General features: G+C 37.5%; 2 protein-coding genes and 2 pseudogenes across 2 annotated transcripts; 1 reads left to right on the top strand and 3 right to left on the bottom strand.

Moving 5' to 3' along the window:
• Window positions 1-2269: 2269 nt before the first annotated feature.
• On the bottom strand, window positions 2270-3979 carry LOC105278961 (annotated as a pseudogene).
• A 4397-nt stretch (window positions 3980-8376) lies between these two features.
• Window positions 8377-9573, bottom strand: LOC105278960. The gene has a single exon (XM_011338423.2). It carries the CDS (start codon window positions 9571-9573, stop codon window positions 8377-8379), a length of 1197 nt encoding a protein of 398 aa, XP_011336725.2.
• A 10917-nt stretch (window positions 9574-20490) lies between these two features.
• Window positions 20491-22189, top strand: LOC113561721 (annotated as a pseudogene).
• A 133-nt stretch (window positions 22190-22322) lies between these two features.
• LOC105284639 lies at window positions 22323-23251 on the bottom strand. Its single transcript, XM_011348308.3, has 2 exons — window positions 23166-23251; window positions 22323-23061 (listed from the first exon to the last, which is right to left on the bottom strand). The coding sequence occupies exons 1-2, from the start codon at window positions 23198-23200 to the stop codon at window positions 22458-22460; spliced, it is 639 nt and encodes a 212-aa protein (XP_011346610.2). The 5' UTR covers window positions 23201-23251; the 3' UTR covers window positions 22323-22457.
• Between the last annotated feature and the right edge of the window lie 4239 nt (window positions 23252-27490).

Here is a 27490-nt window from a genome sequence, read left to right as displayed (position 1 = left end):
CCGAGGTCTGGTGTCGAATGCCATTTTGCTCTAAAAAAATAAAAAACTTTTGATTAACGTATTCTTTTCCATTATCAGTACGCAATATCTTAATTTCATAATTCGTTTGTTTTTCTACTAACGCTTTAAAAGTAATAAATTTCTCTAATACCTGACTTTTATACTTTATACAATACACAAATATTTTTTTCGAATAGTCATCAACGAATGGTAGATAATAACGCGCATCTCCTATTGATTGAGTCGACATTGGACCGCATAAATCTGAGTGGATTAATTCTAGTGGATTACCTGCACGTTTTCCGCTTTTGTTAAATGGTAACTTCGCTTTCTTACCGACTACGCAAATTTCGCAATTGTCCTCGGAGACAGTGATACTTTCCGCACCCTTTATTTTACTCGACTTCATGGCCATCATGCTCCTCCTGTTCAAATGTCCTAGCCTTAAATGCCACAGTTGTTGATCACAGTTCAGGGTCGCTAATGCCATCTCTCCGGGTTGGTTCAGCTTGTACACGTCATCTTGATTTTTCCCTTGTGCTATCAGCCGGTTGTTTTCATCGATGACCTGGCTTCCTTCCGCATCGAACACGACGGTATATCCTTTCTTCGTTATTTTGCTGACTAACAATAGGTTTGCCGCCAATTCCGGAACATATAGTACATCTTTTGCTTCTTTTGTGCTTTCCTTTCCGTCTGCTATTATCTTGATTTGTGCACTGCCCTTCGCCTTTGCCATCATTGACCGTTTGTTGGCTGCCGTTACCTTTGCGTTTATATTCACAAGGTTCCACAATAACTGTTTGTTTGGGGTCATGTGAGAGGAAGCACACGAATCCAAATACCAACAGTTCTCATCCACGGTCTTCGTAGTTGCCATCGTTAGGAACGCCTTCGTACTTTCATCCTCTGTTGTTTTTTTCTTATTGTTGATCCTCGTTCGACATTTAGCAGCGATATGACCGAGTTTGCCAGTTGTAGCACTTTCTATTTCTTTCGCCCTTGTATGTTCCGTTACGATTTTTCGAGCTGAAAGCCATTTCTTTTGAATTTCCTTCGATTTTGTCACATTCCTGTAATAATTTGGCCTTTACTATATCACTGAACATGACTATTCCAGAGCTTTCGAGTCCCATTATCATTGGACGAAATTCTTCTGGAAGACCGGACAACAGTAAAGCTCCTACCATCTCGTCTTGCACGACAAAATTTATCTCTTTCAACTGCTGTACGTTTTCGCTGATATTGCTAACGTATTCGTGCGTGCATTGATTTGAAATTTTCGAGCCGCGCCGCAGTTAATTTCTTTAACAGCCCTACTTTTCGGGTGAGTCCTTTATCCTCGAACGTCCAGGCAAGATTATCCCATACGTGTTTCGGTGTCATTGCCTCTTGAATATAGGTATAATTCTGCTTGTGAACAGTCAATATAATTCTTGCTCTGGCTTTCGTCATCTTCTTAGTGTCTCCGATGTATTCGGGTTTTTCTTCTACGCAGCTCCATAAGTCCTCGCTTTCTAATAAGGCTCTCACTGCGAATTTCCACGATGCGTAATTTTCGCGCCCGAGTAATTTCTCGATTTGTAGCGCGCTCGAACCGCCTTCCATTCTCGCCACGTGTTAAGATATTCGTCTTCTTATATACGTAATATCACTTGAAACCGTTCTCGCGAACTCTCGCTATTATCGGCACTAATTACTTTTTCACACGCGCGATTAATTAGCGACAATGAGTCCTGGGCCCATAACCTGTTGGACAAAATAAATGAATTCGACTGCGTAGCTTTAGTTTAAACGTACTGCTCTGCTAGAGTATCGGGGCAGAAGTGACCTCGCACACTAGCCGAGAGCTCGATCTTTATTCCAAACATAAACACATAATTATATATAAAGAGTTCGCAATGTGTCACGTCATTAGCTTGATAATTCTCGCACTAGATGGAGAACAGGTAAGTTTTACCATTCCAACACATCGCATTCATTGTGACAAGTGAAAACAAACGGACTCACTTCTCTTGTACAATACTGATCACGCACTGCTTCTCACACCGGCAAAACATTAGGCGCGCTCTAGGAAGGTGTATACTACATAGTTCAGCAGTTGACCGACAAATAGCGCTACTTGTACGTTCTGCAAAAAATCAGTCTTGTTACTTTCCGGATAGACGTGTATACACGTAGCTGAAGCTTCAATCTTTTGCAGTAGCGGATTAAATATAGTTCCGCAACCTTCCATTCCAGGTAATAAAAATACATCATATTTCGCATTATTTTGTTTTGTTGGAAGATCAACTAATACATCGGGTATGTGATCCTCGCCTAGTAAACGTACAAACAATTTAATACTTAGCTAAGTCACTCACATTCTGATCGGATGTGATGCTATCTTTCGTATTCTGCGCTTCAGTCAGCTTTATGTCAGCTTTGTGTCAGACATTTTTATGAGTTTGCCAAAATTAAAAGTATGGATATCCTGTGCTGTAAGGAAAATGTCAAAATCCTGTTTTAATCTATCTGCTTTAGTTCCACGGCCATCATAGAATCCATCCCAACTTTAGACAACGATGTCTGATGAGATTATTAGACAAGTCCTTTATACCTACAATTAAAATTTAATATTTTAATTCTTAGTGTATACTGTATGTAATTGTATATTGTTAGCTCTTATATATAACTAATTAATTTGCATATCTTTTCATTCAGCCTTTGCAATGCTATTATAATTTACCCATAATATTAGCCCCAGAATCAGCAATGTCAGTTGCACCAAAAGAGCTGGAACGTTTCTCAGCTACAACCATGCTTACCACAATAGGATGTTCCTGTAACAAGAACTCTTCCAACTTTTCTATATAGGAAGATATCTTTTGCTGCAAGGTACCACCGATTATTATTTCTTTGCCATCGTTCATCATATCGGCTATGATACTGACATCGCCCACTGCATTCCACTGAATCTCTAAACCATGTAAACTTTCTCGTGATCTTCTCTCGCAAATCCTTTCCATAATGGAATTTGTCATACTATAATTAGTTTGTCCAGCATTTCCTCTGCCACAAGAAACTGAAGAGAAAGCAACAACATATCGAAACTGTGGACATATCTTTCTAGACAATTGGTCCAAATTTTTCGTAGCCCAAGCTTTCGCTTTGAAAGACTCGTGAAATGTTTCTGCGGTATGGTTTTGACACGGTTTATCATTCAATACTATAGCTAGATTAAATATAGCATCGACGGGCGCCAGCATTTCTGCTGTTTTTAGTTATATGTTCACATTCGTTGGCATTTGATGCGTCAATGTTAGACATTATTGAAACATTTACTCCATATGATTTCCATAATTCAATCTTCCTATGCTGATATCCGTTCTTTATTCCAGAACGTGAAATTAATACAAGATTGCGTGCACCTCGAATAACTAACCAATCGGCTAATTCCAAACCAAAGCCGCCTAAACCACTTAAAATGACATACGTTTTCTTAACAGGGCAATAGTAACGCGGAAGTGCGAGAATAGGTGCGTTTACAAAATTATCTTCTTCTTGTACTTTAATTATCATTTGAAATTGCAATATACAATATGTTATGATATATATATATACACTATATTTGATTTTTTATTTACACAATATTTCATGTTGTATTTCGATCAAACATGTGTTTTAAACACGTTTACCAAAATATAATACTAAGTATTGACTTACTTTTCCTATGTGTTTTCCGGCTGCCATGTATCTAAACACAGTTTCCACTTCATCCTTCTGAAACACTTTCCTGGAAAGAGGTTTTACTGCTCCGATTTTAAGGGCCAATTGTTCCAACTTCTTGGTAAGTTTTACCTGACAGGTAGCATATCTTTGTCTCTTTTCAGATAAGTCTTAAAAAGAGATAAAGATATAGTATTAGTTCCTGTCAGGTAAAACTTACCAAGAAGTTGGAACAATCGGCTCTAATACCTTCGTCTAATATAGTAGACATACCGGGGATGGACAAAATGTTGCGCAGGTTTCAATAAGACTCACGTACACGGTTATAGGTTTAACGAACAATACGTGTATATTTAAGATGAATATAGAGCATGTTCTCTGATATCGAGGGAACGACTTCGCAACAACGACTGACTGGCTCGGGAAGGAAGCTCGCGCCGCGCGCATAAACAAAAGAAGTTGTTGGTTATGGGTAGGATAAGCAGAGTGTCCTGGTGATTATACACAACGAAAAGATATATTTGTAACGTTACAACGTGTGTTACTCGTGTCCTATGAGATCGCCATCTTAACTTCATTGATTACTTAATACATAGATCGCGTCGCGTAGCGCTCGCGTCGTGTTGGTAAAATACCGAACTCTATTACCAACACTTCCACTAGTTCGCGTATTTTAAACAATTATTTAATACTGAGATCACTCCGGAGTTGTACGAAAGTTTCCTTGGGTAGTCCTTTTGTAAAGATGTCGGCCAATTGCTCCTGACTCGGCACGTACTCGACATCAATGTTCTTCTTTTGAACGTGGTCTCGTATCAGATGGAATCTGACATCAATATGCTTTGTTTGACAATGTACTTCAGGGTTGCGAACTAACTTAATCGCCCCCTGATTACCAATTCGTAACATCGTTGTACTCTTCTGCTCAGCACCAACTCCTTTCATTAAGGGGGCATGTACACCTAGGAGGGTCAAAAAAATCGATTTTTGGATTTTTACATATTTATAATGTTTAATATTTCGAGAATGTCTTGTGCAAATTTCATATCAAAATTCCAAAAAATGACGAAGTTATTGCCTTGACAGTACATTGTTGGCGCGCCGCTGAGATGTGGTTGGACCACGGCCCGTCCCTTCGGTTTCGTGTCTAGGTTTTTTGTGTTCTTCGGTATAACGGTATTGTATTGTCTCGCTGTAGCCTGTTTAGGCCAACAGCAATGAAAGTTTTAATAATATAATTTGGAAAATAGCCTCAAAAACAATGCACAGCGGTGTTATTATAGTAGAAATTGATGCATACATAGCTGCTTGCATATTCGACAATGGTATGACTTCAATATTACAAATAATGAGCATTATGGGCATCTCGGACCGAACGCACACCAATGTGCTGCGCGTGAAGATGATCGCCGCATAGCGCAAGCCGAGGCACGCGCGCAGGAACAGACGAAAGAAGCGCGAATACGTCGCCGACAACAAAATTTAGACGATATTGGCATCGCATCTACTGCAGAGGACTTATATTATGGACCTGGAATTGACGACTCTGTGCAAGTTAACAAAATTTCATGTTTTATTAACCAAAACATATATTGAATATTCAAACGCGTTTTTCTCGAAACGACATTTTTCAAACTGGTACCAGAAATATCTCAAAAACCACTGAACCGATTTGTTTGAAATTTATAGGGGTTATTCTACACATAATTATCTATCGCGTATCGTAGGGGTTTTTTTTAGGACTCATAGTTTTTTTGGGAGAGTGAGAAAACGAACGGATTTTTGTCTTAAGAATCGCTATGTTAAATTTAAACACCCGCCATTTTGTCAAAAATCGATATTTTTGAAATCGGCTACGATACGCCAAAACTTTTGTTATATATTTTAATATTCTATGTCAATTTTTTGTTTCGGTTGATTTTTGACGAAGGTACATCTGGTACCGTTTTGGATGATTTTTTCCGGACTGCCTCTTCACGACGCCATATCTCCGACATTTTGCAATAATTTCTAATAAAAACAATCATGAAGCTTCTTCAAAGTGTATATTTTTAACTAAAAAAAAAACACAATTCGATAACTCCAACAGTTTCCCACAAAACAATTCCAGAAAATTACCATATTTTCGGCCTCCTAGGTGTATATGCCCCCTTAATTGCCTGAGCCACAAAATCTCCTTGGTTGCTTCTGCCGCTGCAATATACTCAGCTTCCGCTGTTGACTGAGCTACCACACTTTGTCGTCGACTCGCCCAAACAATCGGTCCTCCAGCTAGCATAATTACCAGCCCTGTCGTTGACTTTCTTGTCTCTTCGTTATTAGCGTAATCGCCATCACAGTAACCGATAAGCTGATTATTACTGTTGGAACGGTAAATGATCCCCTGATCACTGGTTCCTTTCAAATAACGCAGTATTCTTTTTACTGCTCTCCAGTGCTCCATTGATGGGTTTTTCGAAAATTTGCAGACATTAGCTACCGCAAACATTATGTCCGGTCTCATCACACAAGCTGCAAATAACAATGAGCCAATCGCTTGCTGATATGGAATTCTTTTCATTGACGCATCCTCCTGATCCTCTAGAAGATACTTCAAGTGCTTTGCCTCGGCCGGTGTGGACATCGGTTTTGAGTCTGCCATCGCAAATTTCGTCAGCATCCTTTTGATGAATTGTTCCTGGCTGATCTTGATTGTTCCCTCAACAGGATCTCTCTTAATCTCCAGGCCCAAAAAATAAACAGCACTACCAATTGTCACCTCAAACTCGGACTGCAAGGCTTCCAGGACTGTTTGAATCACTGCTTGATGTTTCGCCATCACCAGTCCATCATCGACGTATAGTGCTAACAGCACTATCTCACCACTGATTTGATCACCAAGGAGATTTTGTGGCTCAGATCCATGATACACACATGGGTCCGTGTCACTAGCCGTAAATTGAAACTGCATTAGGAACTCATGAAACCTCTTGTTCCATTGACGTGGCGACTGCTTCAGGCCATACAACGATCGCTGAAGTTTGACGACAGTGGGTTCCTTTTCTATTCCTTCTGGCAGCCACATATAGATCTCTTCCTCGAATTTGTCATTTAAGAACGCCGTCTTAATGTCGAACTGTCCAAGTTCAAAACCTTCGAGAGCTGCCATAGCCAGCAAAGTACGCACGCTTTCATAACGAACGACCGGGGCGAACGTTTCCGTGTAATCGATGCCTTTTCTTTGACTATAGCCTCGTGTCACCAGTCGAGCCTTGAACCGTTCAATACAACCAAACTCGTCACACTTGATTCTAAACACCCATTTAGATGAAATAGTTTCTTTACCTTTCGGTAAGGTTGAAGTTATCCAGGTCTTGTTTCTCCGAAGCGCTTGAAGTTCAACATCGATTGCTGCTCTCTTGCATGACTACTGGTCATCGCCTCTGCGTACGTCGATGGCTTTTCGAACTCTATCATATTTATCTCGAATCTACTTCGTTTGTGCAACTGCTTGCGATCTCGCTGTTGATATCGATCTTGACACGGTGTCGAGAATTCTTCCTCGTCATCGTCCGTATCCTTCGAGTTATCTTCTGTGGAAATATCTTCGTTGACTGCAATGTCCGTTGGCTCCTTTTCGACATCTGCTTGAACAAACTGTAGTTTTGACGTCTTTTCCGGTTCGATTTCACACTTGGTTGTTTCATGGAACTTGACATTTGCCGACACAACCACCTTCTTTGGATTGTTCGGTTCCATCAACCGATAATTCTTCGATTCGCCTTCATAGCCGATTAAGATCATCTTCCGAGCCTTTGGTGTCCATTTGGTTTGCTTACACTTCGGCAAATGCACATAAGCGACTGATCCAAATGTGCGAACGTGTGACATCGATGCCTTCTTACCAGACCATTCCTCATATGGTGTAGAATCTGGACACTGCTTTGTCGGTGTGCGATTCAATAAATAAACTGCCGTTCGTACTGCCTCTGCTCACAATCGTTCATCGAGATCTCTTACCAGCAACATTGCCCGCGCACTGTCATCGATCACTTGATTGTCCTTCTCCGCTCGCCCATTTTGCTCGGGCGTATAGGGTGCAGACGGTTCATGTTCAATGCCCTTGGATTCCAGATACGATAAGAATTCACTATTCTCGTATTCTAAGCCATTGTCGCTACGAAGTATCTTCACATGCCGCTCCCACTTGTTCTCGACCAAGTTTACAAACTTCTTGAAACACTCCAGTGCTTCGTTTTTGTGACGCATGAAAAATACCATCCGAAAGCCTGTGGCATCATCCCTGAATAAAATAAACCACCTTTTTCTACTGTATGATGGCGTTGGAAATGGACCGCTAACATCGGTGTGGATCAACTCGCCTGGTTTATATTTGACCTTCTTCGTGTTAGTTTTGAAACTGCGTCGACGTGCCTTTGCTAGCTCGCACGCTGCACACTGTAGTTTAGCCTTTTCTGGTACTTCAAGGCTTTCGAGCAAGCCACGCTTTGACATCTCCTTAATGGCATTAATTCCGATATGCCCTAAGCGTTCGTGCCATGTTTGCAAATTCACAGCTGCATTGATTTCTGGCATTCGAGGATGACACACTTTCATTTCCATGATGAACAAATTATTATCGGCTTTCCTTGCTTCAGCCACTTTCTGCCTGTTTCTTTTGAAAATCATCTAGTCCTTTCCGGTTTGACATATCACGCCTAACTCTCCTGCAGCACCAATGCTGAATAGATTCTTCTTAAAACCAGGAATGAAGAACACCTTCTTCAAAGTTGCTGATTGCCATTGTTCATCTACCAAACACTCGACCTTGACTTCACCACAGCCCTTGATTTCTACTTGTTCGCTGTTAGCTAATGAAAACTTTGCCGACATGGATTCAAACGATGAAAACCATTCTCTTCTTCCCGTAATGTGTGCCGACGCTCCACTGTCTGCCAACCATTCACCATCAGTTTCCAGAATTGCATCCGCAGCTAGAGTCATTACACCACTCGATTTCTCTACTGATTTCTGTTTCGAGGTATTCTCTCTTTTATCACTCGGGTACTTAACCGCTACATGACCAAGCCCGTCACAATTAAAACAACGAATCGATTCTTTCGGGCACTTAGCCGCCACATGACCAATCCCTTCACAATTAAAACAACGAATCGGTTCTTTTTTCTTCTGTATTGATTTCAATGTCTTCTTATGTTGCATTTTCTTCTTATTATCTTGCTTGACATTGAGCGCTTCCATCTTGGCCGTTGCTAAATCATCAGCATCTTGAGCTGCCTCCTCGTGTTCTAACATTGCACAGAGCTCATGCAAATGTTGATCTTTCTCACTCTTGTTGCGCCAGATCGTCGCGACACTTCGATATTTTGCTGGTAATTCTTGCAGCAATTTTGCCATAACCGAAGTTTCAGACAACTCATCATTTAAGTTCTTGCATCGACGCGTCAGATTCTTGACATTTGCAATGTATTTTGACATTTCCATCCCTGTCTCGTAATGATAGTCGTGAAAAGCCTGCGACGCCGCTAACTTGCTGGTCGGATCCTTTTTCTCATGAACTCGCTGCAGTGCCGTCCACGTTTCATAAGCACTCTCACACGTCATGATGTGGTCCACCTCAGACTCTTCAATAGAATTGCTAATTATCAATTCGGCAACTATATTTTTCGGGTTAAACGCACCTTCTCTTGCCGCGAACACCGCATCCGCCTCGCCGTCGGCTTTAACTGGCTTCTTGTAATCGACAACGTATTCCCATACATTGTGGTTCTTTAAATGACGTTCTATATTAAATCGCCACAACTTGTAATTACCGGTTCTCAATTTAGCCGCTGCCGGAAGCTCAATTTTAACGATGCTGTTAGCCATTGTCATACACAATCTTCGCTAACCTCACTTTCTTGCACCGAACGCGAACTGTCTCAAGATGGCGGTAACACGTCTGTCGCTATTGTCCGAGCGTTGATTTCACAAATCACAAATTACTCGCGAATCTCGTTACTATCACCTTCAATACTTTCACAGTGTAGTCGCCCTGGGCCCATAACCTGTTGGTTATGGGTAGGATAAGCAGAGTGTCCTGGTGATTATACACAACGAAAAGATATATTTGTAACGTTACAACGTGTGTTACTCGTGTCGTATGAGATCGCCATCTTAACTTCATCGATTACTTAATACATAGATCGCGTCGCGTAGCGCTCGCGTCGTGTTGGTAAAATACCGAACTCTATTACCAACAGAAGTAAAGACAATCGCGTATAATATGTGGAACTCGCTGGTTCCACCTATCAGTAAATTAAATAAAATAACGTCCTGTTCCCGCGAGTACTTGTAATAGAGGCTTGAAAAACTTATCAAGAGACACGGTAGTGTCTCGCGCCAAGTATACGCGTAGCGAGACCGACCGTGTACCAGTGTTGCCAGTAGTGGGACTCTAACAGTAGACGGTAGTATTGGTGGGGATGGAGTGGGGATGGTTTCGTGCGCGCCGCGATTTCAGGTAACGTCGGGCAGTAGAAGAAGACAAGCATATCACTGTCTGTCTCACTCGCTCGCCTGCTCGCTCGCTCACGAAGATCGCAACGACGAATTGGCATTATTGGCGATGCGCGGTACAAATCTGAATACAAACGTAATCTGTAATTCATCTCTTCATTGCTATATATATATATATATATATATATATATATATGTATATATAAAAGCTACCTTCTGTTTGTTCATAACTATATAAGAGGAATATATTTGCAGTACGAAAACAATATATTGTGAAAATATACTGAATATATTTTTATGAGAAACAAGTTGGTGTTGCTGCGTGAAACAATAAACGTTATAATAAACGTTATAATAAAAAACGTTAAGCGCACGCGTGCATACACACGCAGACACTCCTTTAATATCTAATATTTATATCCTTATTAAACTATTTTCTGACAATATGACCAATTTATTATTACCTTTATGCATATCATGAGTATTAGTCATTACTATGACATTCGTTCTTATTATAAGCTATATTCCTCACAACTGTATGATTATTGTACTATTTCTATGTAATATTTTATTGTATATTAACATATTTATATGAAAATTAACTTATATGTTTTTGTAATATATTTCTCCGTGTTATATTTGCAGATGTACTTATTACTTTCTTATACTTCTCACGTATCCATAAGGAAACAAATTAAATGAATGTCATAGTAATGACTAATACTCATGATATGCATAAAGGTAATAATAAATTGGTCATATTGTCAGAAAATATTTTAATAAGGATATAAATATTAGATATTAAAGGAGTGTCTGCGTGTGTATGCACGCGTGCGCTTAACGTTTTTTATTATAACGTTTATTATAACGTTTATTGTTTCACGCAGCAACACCAACTTGTTTCTCATAAAAATATATTCAGTATATTTTCACAATATATTGTTTTCGTACTGCAAATATATTCCTCTTATATACAGGGTGTCCCGGGTTTTAACCGACAAACTGCGGGAGCATAGTCTACTAGTGGAAATAAGAAAAAATTCTTATATCGAGTTTGCTTAGAAATGCTTTATTACAAAGTTATAAACCAATATTGAAAAGAAATATGAGATAAGTAACAACGGAACATAGTGTAGAATTTGGAAAGTCGAAGATGTTTATGTTATGCGTATTCACATGTATTCATGTTCACTATGTTGAAACGATTCAGTATGATTGTTACTTTCACAACAGTAGCTGTTAGATTTCAATCGTCGTGTGAACTAGCAATTACTATCAGAATGCCAAAAGTGTTTTCAAATGAGGAATACACTGATATTCATTTCGTGTACGGATTCTGTGACGGAAATGCACGAGCTGCCGTACGAGAGTATCAACGTAGATTTCCTTACAGGAGAGTACCAGATAGTTCTGTGTTTAGTAATACCCATTTGCAATTACGTAATTTGGGTTCATTTCGACCTATGAATGAATATGATGATGTTCGTTCAGCTCTAAGACACCGACGACGCTCGGAAAGAATCTTAAATCTTTTTGATAATACTCCTACACAAAGTGTTCGACGTGCTTCAGCTCAACTGCAGATATCACGAAACACTATTTGGAGAACATTGCGTGCTGATGACAGATTCGCATATCATTACACACCTGTACAAGAATTACTTCCAATCGATTATCAGAAACGAGTCGAATTTTGTAACTGGTATGTGAATGCAGTAGAAAGAGACAATCTTTTCTCATCAATGATATTATGGACAGATGAAGCGACCTTTACAAGACGAGGCATATTCAATTCTCATAATAGCCATGTATGGGCTCATAATAATCCACATACTACCAGACAAAGAAACTTTCAACACGAATTTCGATGTAATGTTTGGATGGGTATGCTTCATGACCGGCTTATTGGTCCGTTCTTTTTACCTGACCGATTGAACGGAGTATCTTTTCGAAGATTCCTATCAAACGATTTACCAATTTTGATGGAAAATGTGCCACTGCAGTTTCGCCAAAACAGCTGGATACAGTTAGACGGTTGTCCATCGCACTATGCTAGACAAGTTAGAAACTGGTTAGATGAACATTATGCTCATAGGTGGATTGGTCGAGGAGGACCGGTTTTCTGGCCTCCAAGATCGCCCGATTTAACGCCTCTTGATTTTTACTTATGGGGAACTTTAAAAAATAAAGTTTACAGTACAGAAGTAATCTCGCTTGAAGATTTAAAGCAACGAATTACTAATTCAGTTACTGAGATGCAACAAAATTTTCAGGAATGTCGTACTGTAACAAATTCTGTACTACGTCAATGTCTAGCTTGTATCGATGTGCAAGGACAACATTTTGAAATGCGTCACTAAATCATTGCGTACATAATTTTTATTTTTGTGAAAAAATCCGTTGTTACTTATTTCATATTTCTTTTCAATATTGGTTTATAACTTTGTAATAAAGCATTTCTAAGCAAACTCGATATAAGAATTTTTTCTTATTTCCACTAGTAGAATATGCTCCCGCAGTTTGTCGGTTAAAACCCGGGACATCCTGTATATATTACTTTTTAAATCTTAAATCTTTGAATCTTAAATCTTTGAATCTTAACATGTTAATGAGATATATAACGGTTTCTAAAGAAAACTTAAAATCGCAAGAATATTCCTTTGGAATCTCTAAAGAACACAAATGGCTAGTCAAAAATTGTGTGAGTATCACAGATATTATTAACGATCAAATAAAAATAACATAATATCGAACACCCGGTTCTTGTAACAAAATAATAAGCGTAACGTTTTATCTTTAATTTATAACAAACTTCAAATAAACTTTTCAAATAAACTTCTAATGGGTTTTTATATAATCATCAGATAAAGTTTTTGATAAAGTAACACTGGGTCTCTAAATCTGTTCTATCGCAGAATGCAAACACACACACGCTTTTAGTATTTCAAAATGTTGGTTGAGTCACGATTTTCTTTCTCTGTAGATCTAACTGCTTTAAGTTGTGCTTTTTTTATTTCCACTTCTAATGTTTGCATCACCCTCAGATGTTGCAATTCTAGACTGTGAACTTCTTTTAAATGACTCTCTTTCATTTCTGCTAATCGCTGTTCCTGATACATCTTTTTTTTTATACGTTCTGCACGTAATTCTTCTTCTTTAATTGCCAATTTATTATCACATTTAATATTTCTTTTTCGTTTGTAAGAACGTGTGTGCGGCAGGTTTTCATTATCCAATATACTTGGCGATCTTTTTCGCATATCTTCTTTCTCTTCCTCTTCAGTTTCTAAAGTTATTATTGCGTTATCCTCGATAGAAAGAAATGGGTCTACAAGCAAACATAAAATATACTTTTACATGCACAAATACATATACCATACATACCACACACACACGTGCGCGCGCGCGCGCGCAATCGCGGGCACGCACACACACACGCACGCACGCACGCACACGCACACGCATACAACTATTCTTTAAATACATATTATGTATAAAGTTGTAAAAAGTTTTACATATATTAAAGTATGACAAATGTATGACATAGATGAGTACCTTGCACAGTTTCTATATTGAGCGTGTTTGCACAATCTTCACTATCACAGTCCAATTTCTCAGGTTCTATAGTTTCGTTTGTCAGTGTCAATTGGAATACTTTGTCTCGTTTATCTAAAATATATATATTATACCAGTAATTTGTATTAATATCAGAAGAGGTTTAGTGCACATAATTATTTCTATAGAGTATATTTTAATACTTACCATTAATTTCTTTGTCAGACATGTTCGATGTAAATATAATAGGGACCGTCTTCATAAGATTTGGTGCTATATTACTAATGTCAGGGTCGATATCTACTTGTCCTTGCGATGGGCCTCCACCCGTTGCAAAACATGCTTGCCTTTTCTTAGTTAGCGCATTTCTCTGAGTTTGTTTTAAGTTAGTCCATAACTTTTTTAATTGGCTGACAACTCTCTGTTGCAACAAAATTATATGTAAGAGTGTTTTATATCGTTATGTATACATTTGTAATCCATGAATGCTTTCCTCTTGAGAAATCAGGGTGGATTCATTATATCTCTTGCATATCTTGCCCCATGCAAACTCCTTATCTCTCAATGTTGAATTATTGCTTTTTTTTGTCTCTATGATATGCTTGTACTCGTTTAATATTTGCAGAAACACTTTTCGTTCCATCGGTGTATAGTGTTTATTTTTGCTGGGGAGGTTATGTGCTTCTTTACCTGACATTCTACATAAAATCGTATTTATTATGTAATAATTTCTTTTGTATAAAATTAATCACATTTACTATAACATATACAGGGTGTCCCAGACCTACCGTATAAGCCGTGAATGGTAGATTCCTGAGTTCATTTGGAGACGAAAATTTAATACCAAAATGTCGAGGGTGTTATAGTTTTTAAACGGGAAAGGTTTACAGTTTACCAATAAGCTTGTCAAAATTTCGCGCGCTCAGGGACATCGCATATCAAAAGGGCCCTTCCACATCACTTCACTCAACTCGATAGAAACATGTTAATGTGTTCGAGTGTTAACTCGAAATTATTTTTCACTTTATTTCTTTGTACACTGTTCGTGGACTGACGAATATCAGGATGTTAATAGTTTCTAAATTGTCATACGGAAACTCGATGCGCGTAAAACTTTCAAAGCATTCGTGCGAAGCGTGCAACAAATGACGTTTCTTCTTGTGATGAGAGAAAATCAATACGATCGGTATGAAGTTTTCTGCATGCAATGTGGAAAAAATTGATAAGAAAATATTAACACTATTTTTGATTAATTTATTAAAAAGAACAAGTATCGTATTGCGCTCGAGTACATCGTTATCCAGAATGTAGAAAGATCAATTACAACGTAATTTTGCGATTTCTGCATCGCGCGCGAGAAACAAGATTTCTAACGCCCAATAGACGAATTGGTACCGTCGTTGAACGTCGCGCTCATACAGTACAGAATGAAGAAGCAATCTTGCAAGCCGTAAACGATACATCAATTACCAGTGTGTGTTTAATGTTTCGCTCAAACAGTACGGAACGAAAAATCGGTATCGTCGTACAATTCGTTACATACCAACTGCAAAAAAAGATGTGCTAACTCATATTAAAAGTTAAAGTTATTTAAAGTCATTTAAAGTCAAAGTTAAAAGATAAAGTTATTTAAAGAAAAAATTAATCGTATGTACCTATTATAAAAGATGTTCGAAATGTCCACCGCCACATTGGATGCACAATCGCGCACGCCGAAGTAACCTTGTTGTGCGTTACGCAGCATTTCTGGCGTCACGGTTGCAAATGTCTCGATTATTTTTCCTTCTAATTCCTCACGAGTATTAATGCGCTCTCGATAAACATATTGCTTTATAGTGCCCCATAAAAAAAATCTAATGGAGTCAGATCCGGAGATCTCGCTGGCCAATTTATGGGACCTTCACGACCTATCCATCTCTCTGGATAACTCGCATCCAATACGTGACGTGCGGCTAAAGATGTATGAGGTGGCGCTCCATCGTGTTGAAAATATAGTAATTGTCGCTGATTTAGAGGTATATTTTCCATTAAATCCACTAAATCGGTTTGTAAAAAGTTTGTGTAAATATGCCCTGTGAGTCTCGTAGGCATTTCAAACGGATCAATCTGAAATTGTCATGAAAAATGAATTCTTGTGAGAAATGAAATTCGTGGAACCTTTTACTTTTTTGTAGAAAATTGTAAAACTTACTATCGTGGTATTTAATATGCCAGCTCATAAATTAATAGTGAACCGATGCTGATAACTTTTTATGTGATATCCGTTTGGATTTTCATTTGTCCAGAGATGCATGTTGTGAGTGTTAAAAATACCATCGCGCGTAAAACAGGATTCATCGGTAAATAAGATGTTATTTACAAATCCGGGTTGATTCTCTTCTTTATTTAACAGCCACGTACAAAATCCAATTTTTGATTCATAATCTCGGGGCAACAAATTGTGGACTTTAGTAAAATGGTACGCATAGAAACGAGTTTTATGTAATATTCGTTGAACCGTGCTTTTTGATATTGCCAATTATTGACTCAATTCGCATACACTGGTAGTTGGTGTATCGTTTACGGCTTGCAAGATTGCTTCTTCATTCTGTACCGTACGAGCGCGACGTTCAACGACGGCACCGATTCGTCTGTTGGGCGTTAGAAATCCTGTTTCTCGCGCGCGATGCACCAATCGCAAAATTACGTTGTAATTGATGTTTCTACGTTCCGGAAAACGAACGTTATATTCGAGCGCGGCACGGTTAGCGTTTTGCCCACATTCGCCGTAAATAATGAGCATATCGCAATATTCGACCGGCGTGTAAAATCCATTTTGCTCAACATTGATCGTTTTATGTTATTTTATTTCCATATGTTTATTAATGCATCATGCTTTACGTGCGATGCAATCTTCACCTCAGAATACGTATCTCTAGGCGAAGAAGAATCTGAAATCACATGTGATCACGAATATCACATGAATTTTTTTGCGAATTGAAATTTATTGGATCTAATGAAAAATTTTCCTTTGGATCAAAGACAATTGCTCTTTAATAATGGATAGGTCGCAGAGGTCCCATAAATTGGCCATCTCAGCGCAACATTCAACGATACCGATTCATTTGTTGGGCGTTAGAAATCTTGTTTCTCGCGCGCGATGCAGAAATCGCAAAATTACGTTGTAATTGATCTTTCTACATTCTGGATAACGATGTACTCGAGCGCAATACGATACTTGTTCTTTTTAATAAATTAATCAAAAATAGTGTTAATATTTTCTTATCAATTTTTTCCACATTGCATGCAGAAAACTTCATACCGATCGTATTGATTTTCTCTCATCACAAGAAGAAACGTCATTTGTTGCACGCTTCGCACGAATGCTTTGAAAGTTTTACGCGCATCGAGTTTCCGTATGACAATTTAGAAACTATTAACATCCTGATATTCGTCAGTCCACGAACAGTGTACAAAGAAATAAAGTGAAAAATAATTTCGAGTTAACACTCGAACACATTAACATGTTTCTATCGAGTTGAGTGAAGTGATGTGGAAGGGCCCTTTTGATATGCGATGTCCCTGAGCGCGCGAAATTTTGACAAGCTTATTGGTAAACTGTAAACCTTTCCCGTTTAAAAACTATAACACTCTCGACATTTTGGTATTAAATTTTCGTCTCCAAATGAACTCAGGAATCTACCATTCACGGCTTATACGGTAGGTCTGGGACACCCTGTATATTAAGAATATACGAATAATTTATTAAAGCAATTTAATAAATATATATTTCTTGTAGCTTGGTTTAGGGGATAAGGCAACAATATCACAACCAACAATCGTATTTACTATGTATAATTTCTTTGAAATAAATAAATAATTATTACATAATAGAATTATCTTTTATAAACTTTTACTTATAATAAAATAAACTTTTACTTACTTTATTATACTTGGTTAACTTTATAACAATAAAGTTTTACGGAGAAAATGGATTGTACGGAACCCAAAAAGTGCGCAAATCATCCCAGGAGCGTGTACAACAGAAGTTGGTATAAAAGCTGCATTTCGAATCCAGTGTTCGGATTGGTGGAACCAACAGAAATATTACGGAAACAGCCGATTCGGGAATAAGCATGAGCTTAAGCACGTCTTCGCCAAGTCGATCTCAAATTAAATAAGACTTACTTAAGCGAAAACTTCTTCTCGAGAAGATCGTCTTATTTCACAACTATGAAATCTACTGATCTTAAGACGGTCTAGATTGAATAAGATAGCCTTGGTTAAGATCGTCTTAAGTGTTGACTTGAGACTCGACTATGAATACGGCCCTAGGAAGGCCCGCGTGAGCGCGCCATCTCTAGCTTGATTTTAGTAACTTTGAAGCTTGTTGGGAAAGCCGCGACGAGGCGCGACTATATACGCAATTATATCCGTTTGAACGAAAACACATAATTGCAATCGAACTTCACAAGTTCGTTCTTCAATTATATTTCAATTATATTTCAATTCTTCAATTATATTGTATTCTTGAGGTGAAAATATTATAATATTGAAATAAGATAACTATAATAACTATAAATAATTATAATATAGTTGAAATTTAAGATTATTAAAGTCTTCCAACAAAAGTATAAATTGCTATATACGAAATATATTCGAAGCAATGAACGTCTTAATTTTATAAATATTTTGCGTATATAAGTTTTGATTTGACACTTTTTTGTGTACGACTAACCGAGTATCCATATCTCTGATTGCTCCGACAGAAAAGGGTTAAATATAAAGTAAGAGCAAGTGATAAAAATCCCGATCATCATAGGGATTGATACAATTTCGTGGAAAAGAGATGGGAGTGAATTAAAAAGTTGACAATTTAGAATTTTCTTTGGTTGTGCCGAATTGTGCCAGAGTAGCACAACAATTTTTTTTAAATGACCAATTTTCCACAAATTTAGATTTCCTAGCACAGACAAAGATAGAAATTATAGAAATGTAAAGAATTTATAGGAATGAAAAACTTCAAACTTTTTGGCTTGTAATTGTGGCGACGGATAATTGAATTCTGCGAGTTATTTTGAGCCGTGTTGTGTTACTCGAAATTTATGAGGTACATACATAAAAAGCAAAGATTATCTTGACAGTTTGTCAAAATTCGAAAAACAACGGGAGTGAATTAAAAATTCGACATTTTCAAACTTCAGTTGATTGAAAAAAAGCTTTATAAAAAAGTGTGTGAAGAAATTAGTTATTCTTAATAACAGAATTAGGAAAAATTGATGTAAAGTTAAAATGATAGTAATCGATTTAATTAGAACACAGCGTTCGGAATTGACCAAACGTGCCTTGGTAACAAGTCTTCTCAGCGCTTAGTAACATACAATTGTTTCTACAAGATGTGTTTGAGCGATACGTAATATAACCCGTGATATTGTTTTTTAATCTCGAATAGATTTCAAGAAAAAACAAAACGAAGAAAGAAATATATGCGCGTACAAACGAGTACGGGGATCTAACAATTCTGATTAGCTTCCAGGGCTTGCATGCGGAAAATGGAATATATATTGTGATCTCCACTGCACTCACACGATCACGTTTTACAATTAAACCCGTGCTTTCAAACCGCAGTACTGTATCCCAATCTAAAAAAGGAACAAAAAAGAAGAAATCCGCGCCTCTCTTCCGAGATCACAGATCTACGAATGGTAATCCGCTGTTACGTCCAGAGCTCCGTGAGCTCGAGGAAGGGCGCAACCAGACGCCTCTCGAGGTACGTAGGCACACAAGCCGCAGTATCTCGTGTGTTCGAGCCGACCGATACGCTTCGATTTTTGGGTCAACGACCAAGGTCGATCTACCCTAATAGTCGAAACGGTCAACTCGATGGTCCTTTTTAGGTAAGGGAAATGAATCCCTATCACCAAGGATAGGACCTGTACGATCTGTCAAGGAAAGGGAGTGAAACGAGGGTAGTTAAAAATAAATGAAATTTGGTTTTGTCTTTTAAAACATTACCTCTGATATATTTCGTCAACTAATTACATAAATCAAATAAATGATTCCTACTAATACAATTGATTATAATTTAGAAAATGGATTGCTAATTTGAACATGATTACGATTCGTACGATTACATCTTCACCTTAAATTAAAAGCAACAATTTTGATTAAAATGCCGGTACATTATGAAATCAATATAATTTAGTTGGATTTGAGACTATATAACCTTGATTTAATTCGATACATATTTAAACCCTTTAAATTAATTCCAATACAAGACTATAATAGTAAATCCGAAACCGTTGATACTTATTCTTTATATTACATTATTTAAGGCTATAGCACACAAATTGCCATAGACATAAGCATAAGACATAACGTAAGAATTAGCCAATGAATGAATACCCAGAACGGTTCAGCCAATTGTAAGATGTCCATAAAGTACTGATCTTAACCATAAACATTCAACCAATCAACAAAGATTTTTAGACGTGTGTATCTTCTAAAAGTATAGAGTTCGAATTTAACAGCGCGAAAAGTTTTGTATTACAGAGTAGTAAAAGTATTACAGATTTTCAGCAGTTCGACATAATATTAAAATAAAATATATAAATTGAAATATATTGTTAAAAAGATATATAAGTATGATTATAAAATTAATAACGTATAACAAAATAGTATAATAAAGAAACTAACCTATATTAACCTGTACAATGAATAAAAGTATTAAACAAACTAATATTTTTTGTAGCAATGGATAATAACATATGTGATGATCCTGATTTTCTCTTAGCGATTTTACAATGGTGTGGATTGTTTATGATATGGAGAAGAAAACAGCAGAGAAAACAGCAGAGAAAAAGAAAATATTGAGTCAGACCCATAAATGAAAACCGACCTCAATAAGGAGATTTTGCTGTTTTATTTCAAGAATTAAAGGACGATATTATCATGTTTTTTCGATACACGAGGATGACAGTGGATACATTTTATATCTTGCTAGAAATGGTAGCGCCGAAGCTCCAAAAACAAAGCTGGAGAGCTTTTTCACCGGAACAACGTTTATCTATAACGCTCAGGTATTTCATTTTCATATATTATTATATATTATTATAAATATAAATTATATATACAAATAGTTGTATATATATTCACAATTACAGTATTTTGAATTGTAATATATATATATATATATATATATATATATATATATTTGTGTATGTATCTAAGCAGTATGCTAATGTTTAGAAAACTTTCACTTTTAATTTTCTGGTTTTCTGGTTATATTTAATCTCAATTTACAAGATCATTTATAACGTCAAGTACTCATTATACTACATTAACAAATACAGAATAACTTGTGATTTGTATACTCCAAATATATATATTTATATATATAATTTCAGATATTTATGCACTGGAGATCAGATTCTATCCATAGCATTAGCGTATCGTTTCGGAGAGTCAACAACATATGGGGTTATAAAAGAAACAACTAAAGCTATTGTAGATGTTTTACTTCCTCGATTTGTAGGACCACCATCTGAAATAGATTATAAAAGAATTAGTGCAGGATATCTCGAAAAGTGGAATTTTCCAAATTGTCTTGGTTCGTTTGATGACAAACATTGTGTTATTCAGGCACCTGCACGATCTGGCAGTTTGTGTTATAATTATAAAAAAATGTTTAGTATAGTACTGATGGCTGCTTGCGATCACAATTACAAGTTTACTTTAGTCAATATTGGATCATATGGCAGCCACAATGATGCAAGTATTTTTTATAAATCGGAATTTGGAAGACTTTTGAGAGAAGAAAAATTGAATATACCGAAAGATAACATAAGACTGCCAGGAAGTAATGAAGTAACTAGATACTTTTTTATTGGAGATGAAGGATTTCCGTTATCTACGACTTTTATGCGACCATATTCAGGAAGAAATTTAGGTGAAAAGAAAAGAATTTTTAACTACCGATTGTCTCGTGCGCGAAGAACAATAGAAAATGCTTTTGGTATTTTGGTTTCTCGTTGGAGAGTATTGGCTAAGGCGATATGTATGCAACCTGATACAGCCGATAAAATAATACTAAGTGCAGTGTGTCTTCATAATTTTCTAAAACGTTTTGAGGAGCAACAGCTTGAAATTAATAGATGTTATTGCCCTCCAAATTTCGTTGATATTGAAACTGATAATGGAGATATAATACATGGTGCCTGGAGAGAAAACATTTCCATTCAACGCATTCCACCATGCAATGCTCGCCGAGCTGCAGTTGAAGCGTATAACCAACGAAATAAGGTTGCAGATTATTTTCTGACTGCAGAAGGAGAAGTCCCATGGCAAGTCGAATATGTGAGAAGAGGACAAAATCGTGACACAACTTAAGTAGTGAAGATATAATTAAGTTAACAGTTTTTATAATATAATTAAGTTAAAGTTTTTATATATTTCATTGTAATACATTGTAATATGTAATTATATAACTAATGAAAACTTATACACATTACTTAAAAAATAACGAAAAAGCTTACAAATGTTTCTTTATATATTTCTTTATTTATATAATATATGAAATTATTACATACATACATATGAAATATAATTTTATTTAATAAACAACATAAACAACTTTTAGAATTCCATGGAATACATAAGAAACATAAATAGCTTTTTTTATTCCATAACATACATAAAAATAAAAAACATAAATAGCTTTTTTAATTCCATAAAATATCAATTATTCTTCTTTTCTTTTCTTTACGTTCTTCTTCTGGTAGCTGTTTTAATTCAATTGCTATTAATTCTGCGAATTTATCTTCTGGATCCTTTTCGATTTTATTTGACTTTGATATTTGCGTTTGCGTACTTGAGTTTCGTATTTTATCTGCAATTGTTGTAGATAATGACAAGAATGATTTTTCAATGTCATCTGATTCGGGTTTTTGTCGTTTCCTAGGAGTTAAATAACATTTATCACGTTGCGAAGCAATTGATGGTGTTGAAAATCCTTGTGATAGTGCAGATGATTCGAATGAAGACTCCTCAGTCCTTTCTATTACGGTAGGTGTTTCAGATATAGATGAGTTAGAATGTGTTTTGTAATTCGTTGATTCCATTGTATTCAGTAATCCAACATTCCCACTTTGTTTTACCGTAGTTGCACAATTTGTCAATGAATTCGGTGAAATTGAGCAAAAAACTGAACGAGTTGTAGAAGTAGTGAAAACAGTGGGACGATGTATCGCTAAATTAAGATTTGAATGTGGCACTTTCGTTGTAACATTTTCTTTATCTTTCTTTTGTGAAATGTTGGTAAATGTTCTGTAACAGCAGAAAAGTCAATGTTAAATAACGCATCACTAAACACCACTTTTTTCAAAGACATCAAAATTAACATTTATTATAATTTTCCTCATAGTACATACCTTCTTCGTTGTACATGATCTTGTAAAAATTTCATATTCTCATAAAAAGCAAAGCTTTTTCGCTGAGATGCTCCGCTTCCACTTTTCGATTCAGCTTCACTCTGTCTCCTTTCTTTTGAAAATCTTTCCCTTAATCGAATCCATCGAGTTTGACATTCAACAGCTAGACAAATATTATTAAAATAATGTTAATCAAATATCCAATAAACATTTTGTTGGCAGTCTGTTAACAGATAAGCAACAGAATCTGATGGCAATACTAGTTGTCATGAAACTGATTATACTTCATAGATTTATACTTACATGATCAATTCATTATTTTCCCAATTTCTTCCCACGAATTGTCTTTCATTATAATGTCTTTATAATGTGGTGATGATTTGTCATAGAGATGAGGATAATCTCTAACTAAATCAATTAATATAGAATCTCCGTCTAATATGGTGTTACATTCTATATTACTCTCATTTTCCATTGATATATTGTTATCTTCGGTTGAAATAAACTGATTTTGTAAAATAATATATTTATGACTATTATTCTCCATTTCTCAATATGTAAATATATGAAAACAAATATCACTGGCTTGTCTTTCGATAATCTCACGTTTGCCTCCACTCCACGCTAAAAGATTGGTTAGATACAATATAGATACGCTACCAATGTTTTGGTCGCAGTCATCGTCATTGCAGTAATGTCGAAATGTAAAAATTTCAACCGGTTGAAATTTATGTTTACGTCCAGAGTTTTGCAATTTAATAGTGTATTCTATTCTTATGGCATTCCTTAGTTTAAAGCGATATCCTGATTGGCTTTCGAGCTTAAGTTTACGTCTTATGCTTATGTCTATGGAAATTTGTGTGCTATAGCCCTTATACCTAAATTTCAAAATTAAAATTATAGATAAATTCTCTAATATAAGACGCGGGGATTAATACTGGGTGGATACGGTGGTGGGTTATAAAGGGTACAAATATGTTGGAACCAGCGTTCCTGACTGCAATCCTGAGAGCAGGTATATTTATGGGTCCTGGTCCGCAGGTTATAGTATTAAGTGGAAGTGGGAGAGAGTAAGTGGGAAAGAAGTCCAGGAAGTACTCTAATAAGAGGTGGAAAGCACCCTGCGAAAACTCCCTTAACATTGAGATGGTAGGGATGGGTAGCCCGGAAAAATCGGGGTTCTCAGGGACTGAAATTGGTGGGGGAAGGTATGATGAGGTACTCAGTTCGGGATTAGGGGAAGGGACGGCCGAGTTCAGGGTGTGCACGAACTCAGGAGAGGGGATGGGTGAATACCACCGCGGAGACAAGTCAGGGAGGGAAAGAGGGGAGTAGCTGGGAGTAGAGGGTGGATTCGCGGTAGTGCTGGATGAAGGTGACGGAATGTTCACGAAGAGGGGTGAATAACGCTCGTTACTATTGCTAAATTCTGCTGTTTCATTGGTGGTTGCCGGTTCGCGGTAGGGTGCCTCTTGGCCGAACGTCACAAATTCTGCCAACGATTCTGTCGGCGAACTACTTTGTCCGCGATTAATATTGGCCACTTAAAACGGAAATAAAACGGAATAGACTTTGATTGAGAATTACGGAAAGAAACCACGAAGCGGTTGGAGGGGAGTAAAATGAAATTAATATGCGACTTAGGCTTACTTTTCTTTGTACCGCTGCTTGGATGGAGTTGATCGTCAATGAGTTAGATGAGGGAGCCAACCAGGCCAGAGATCCTTCGGATGGAGTCTAACACTGACTCTATTATTTTAGCTCGATGTCCCGATCACGGGAACGTAACAGTACGATATGCGGATTGCAAGCTGATCAAGGATTGAAGAGAGCCTCTGACCAAATTGTGCCCTTTATATAGGGCTAAAAGAGTGTAGGTGGGGGTTATTCTTTTCCCAAAAAAGAAAGGAAATAAAAAAAGTTTGTTTCTAACGAAACGTTCGTGGTTTCTGTATTACCATGGTATCTGATGGATTTATGATATCGTCTTCAAATGTCAAAAGCGGCATTCGTTGAAGACCCTTCGCTGACCAAATATATTGCAATCCATGTTTCGCGTTTCTTTTAGTCTATTTGCATCGTAATGTTTAGCTCGCATCTGCCCATGTATGGCAGTACTTCTCGGTATTTAAATTCGGTGGACTACTTTTATTGCCGTCAGTGGGTTACGTTTCCTAAGTATCGCTCCGTTTTTCCAGGTCTTGGAGCTGTCTTCGCTAAGTGATTCTAGCTACTAACTCTGATTGTTTATTGCCTATCAAGCGTTCCGGCCGAGCGCAGCTGGAGTTGGAAAACTGTGAGCCTTATGGTTCGCGTAACGCCTGTCCACTTGGTCCCTGCGCTCGTCCGGTCGTTCTTTCCGTGGGTGGGGATTAATTCCTATTTGTTACTTTTTCCTATTTCTAAGTTGAATATTTTTTTTATTATTATTGGAAGCGAGGAACCGTGGAGTCTCCTGGACGTAACACCACAACCGGGTGAATCCTGATTGCGCACATTAATAATCGGACACGAACATACCCACACAGCACAAATGACTGTTTGCCGGCTGATAGTCGGCATTTTTCAGTCAACTTGAAGTCAACTTTTTAAGTCGACATTTAGTCAACTATTTGTTGAATGGTTTATTGTCGACTTTAATTATAGACTGAAAGTCGACCTAAGGTCGACTATTTTCGAAAGTCGACTTCTAATTGCCATAAAGTCAACTTATAAGTCCACTTTTGGCTGACTGATAGACGACTATAGTCGAGTCATTTGTCGACTATTAGCTGACTATAAGTTGACATTCAGCCTGACTTCGACTTTTTAAAGTCGACTTTAGACTTCTTCTGCCGACTGACAGTCAACTAACAGTCGACTTGGTGCTGTTTGGGTATTTTCCGATCGGACACAGTTTCGATCGGACACATTTCCGATCGGACACAGTTTGGATCGGAAACATTTCTGATCGGACACAGATACCATCGGACACAGTCCCGATCGGACACAGTTTCCATCGGACACATACAGTTGCATACGGACACAGTCCCAGTTGGCACAGTTACTATTGGACACAGTCTCTATCGGACACAGATCCGATCAGATACAGTCTATTGGACAGAGTTTCCATCGGATGCAGTCCCGATTGGACACAGTCTCTCTCGGACACAGTTCCAATCGGACACATACAGTTGCATACGGATACAGTCCCAATTGGACATAGTTTCTATCAGACACAGTTCCGATCGAACATAGAGTCTATCGCATACACCCACAACCTGCATTACCCACCCCACGCAAACACTCGAATCGGTATGATTCTATATTGGTTCAACGACGTGAAAAGTCAAAAACATAGACCTCCTTGAACCCATGTGGAATCGTACCATTGACTCGACAGTGTTTGCGTGGGACGAGTAATGCAGATGGAGGGGCTTCGCCTTCGGCACCCCCGCCAAAAAAAAATATAAACAAACTCTAGAGGAACTACCCCGCCAGCTGTGGAATCCCATTGGCGTGAACTATCCAAGACACGGACCTCGTTGAACCCATGCGGAATCATTTGCTAATCATTAAACATTTTTTGGTAATAACTGTGTCCTATCGGAACTGTGTGCAATAGAGACTGTGTCCGATAGAGACTTTGTCCGTATGCAACTGTATGTATCCGATGGAAACTGTGTTCGATCAGGACTGTGTCCGTACGCAATTGTTGTGTCTGATTGGAACTGGGTCCGATAGAGACTGTGTCCGATGGAAACTGTATGTGTCCGATAGAATCTGTGTCCGATCGGAAATTTGTCTGATCGAAACTATGTCCGATCGGAAAATATCTTCGTGTCCGATTATTAATGTGCGCAATCGGGACAATCCCTCCGCAGCCCTGTCGGGAACATCGGACGCGTTGTAATTAGAATGTCCACATGAGGCTGCTGAAATTCCTGCTTCGGTATTTCCCACCAGGTGACCGGTTCGACTGTTCAATCTAAATTCTGTAATTCAAATTGAAGATCTCGATAGCACCTCGAATACATAGTAACTTGTTGTCACTATGACAAAAAGCATGTAAGTTTTTACATTTTTTACTCAATTTTGCATTGTTAATATGACATATTTTTTCAATTTCCTGCGCATACCTAATTATTTCGATAAACCTTAAGAAAAGGGGAGGCATCTCCTATGACCTTGACTTTGACATATATTATAGAGGACATCTTCCTGAATAACCTGCCAAAAGTTTTAACCGGCGCTCGTTGTTTATTAAAAAGTTATTAACAAAAGAAGTTTAATAATTTTATAATACACAAATTTTCAGCTATTTACGCAAAGTGTGGGCTTGATCT

The sequence above is a fragment of the Ooceraea biroi genome, chromosome 3 (genome assembly GCF_003672135.1).
Source record: "Ooceraea biroi isolate clonal line C1 chromosome 3, Obir_v5.4, whole genome shotgun sequence".
Classification (NCBI taxonomy): Eukaryota; Metazoa; Arthropoda; class Insecta; order Hymenoptera; family Formicidae; genus Ooceraea; species Ooceraea biroi.
The sequence above is the reverse complement of the archived record's forward strand: the minus strand, read 5'-3'. Positions and strand labels throughout refer to the sequence as shown.

Excerpts from the sequence above, each read along its gene's own strand:
- LOC105278960 (XM_011338423.2), bottom strand. The coding sequence starts at position 9,573 with ATGGCTAACAGCATCGTTAAAATTGAGCTTCCGGCAGCGGCTAAATTG.
- LOC105284639 (XM_011348308.3), bottom strand. The coding sequence starts at position 23,200 with ATGAAATTTTTACAAGATCATGTACAACGAAGAAG. Across the intron at positions 23,062-23,165 it reads GATCATGTACAACGAAGAAG|AACATTTACCAACATTTCAC; the intron begins GTATGTACTATG and ends CTGCTGTTACAG.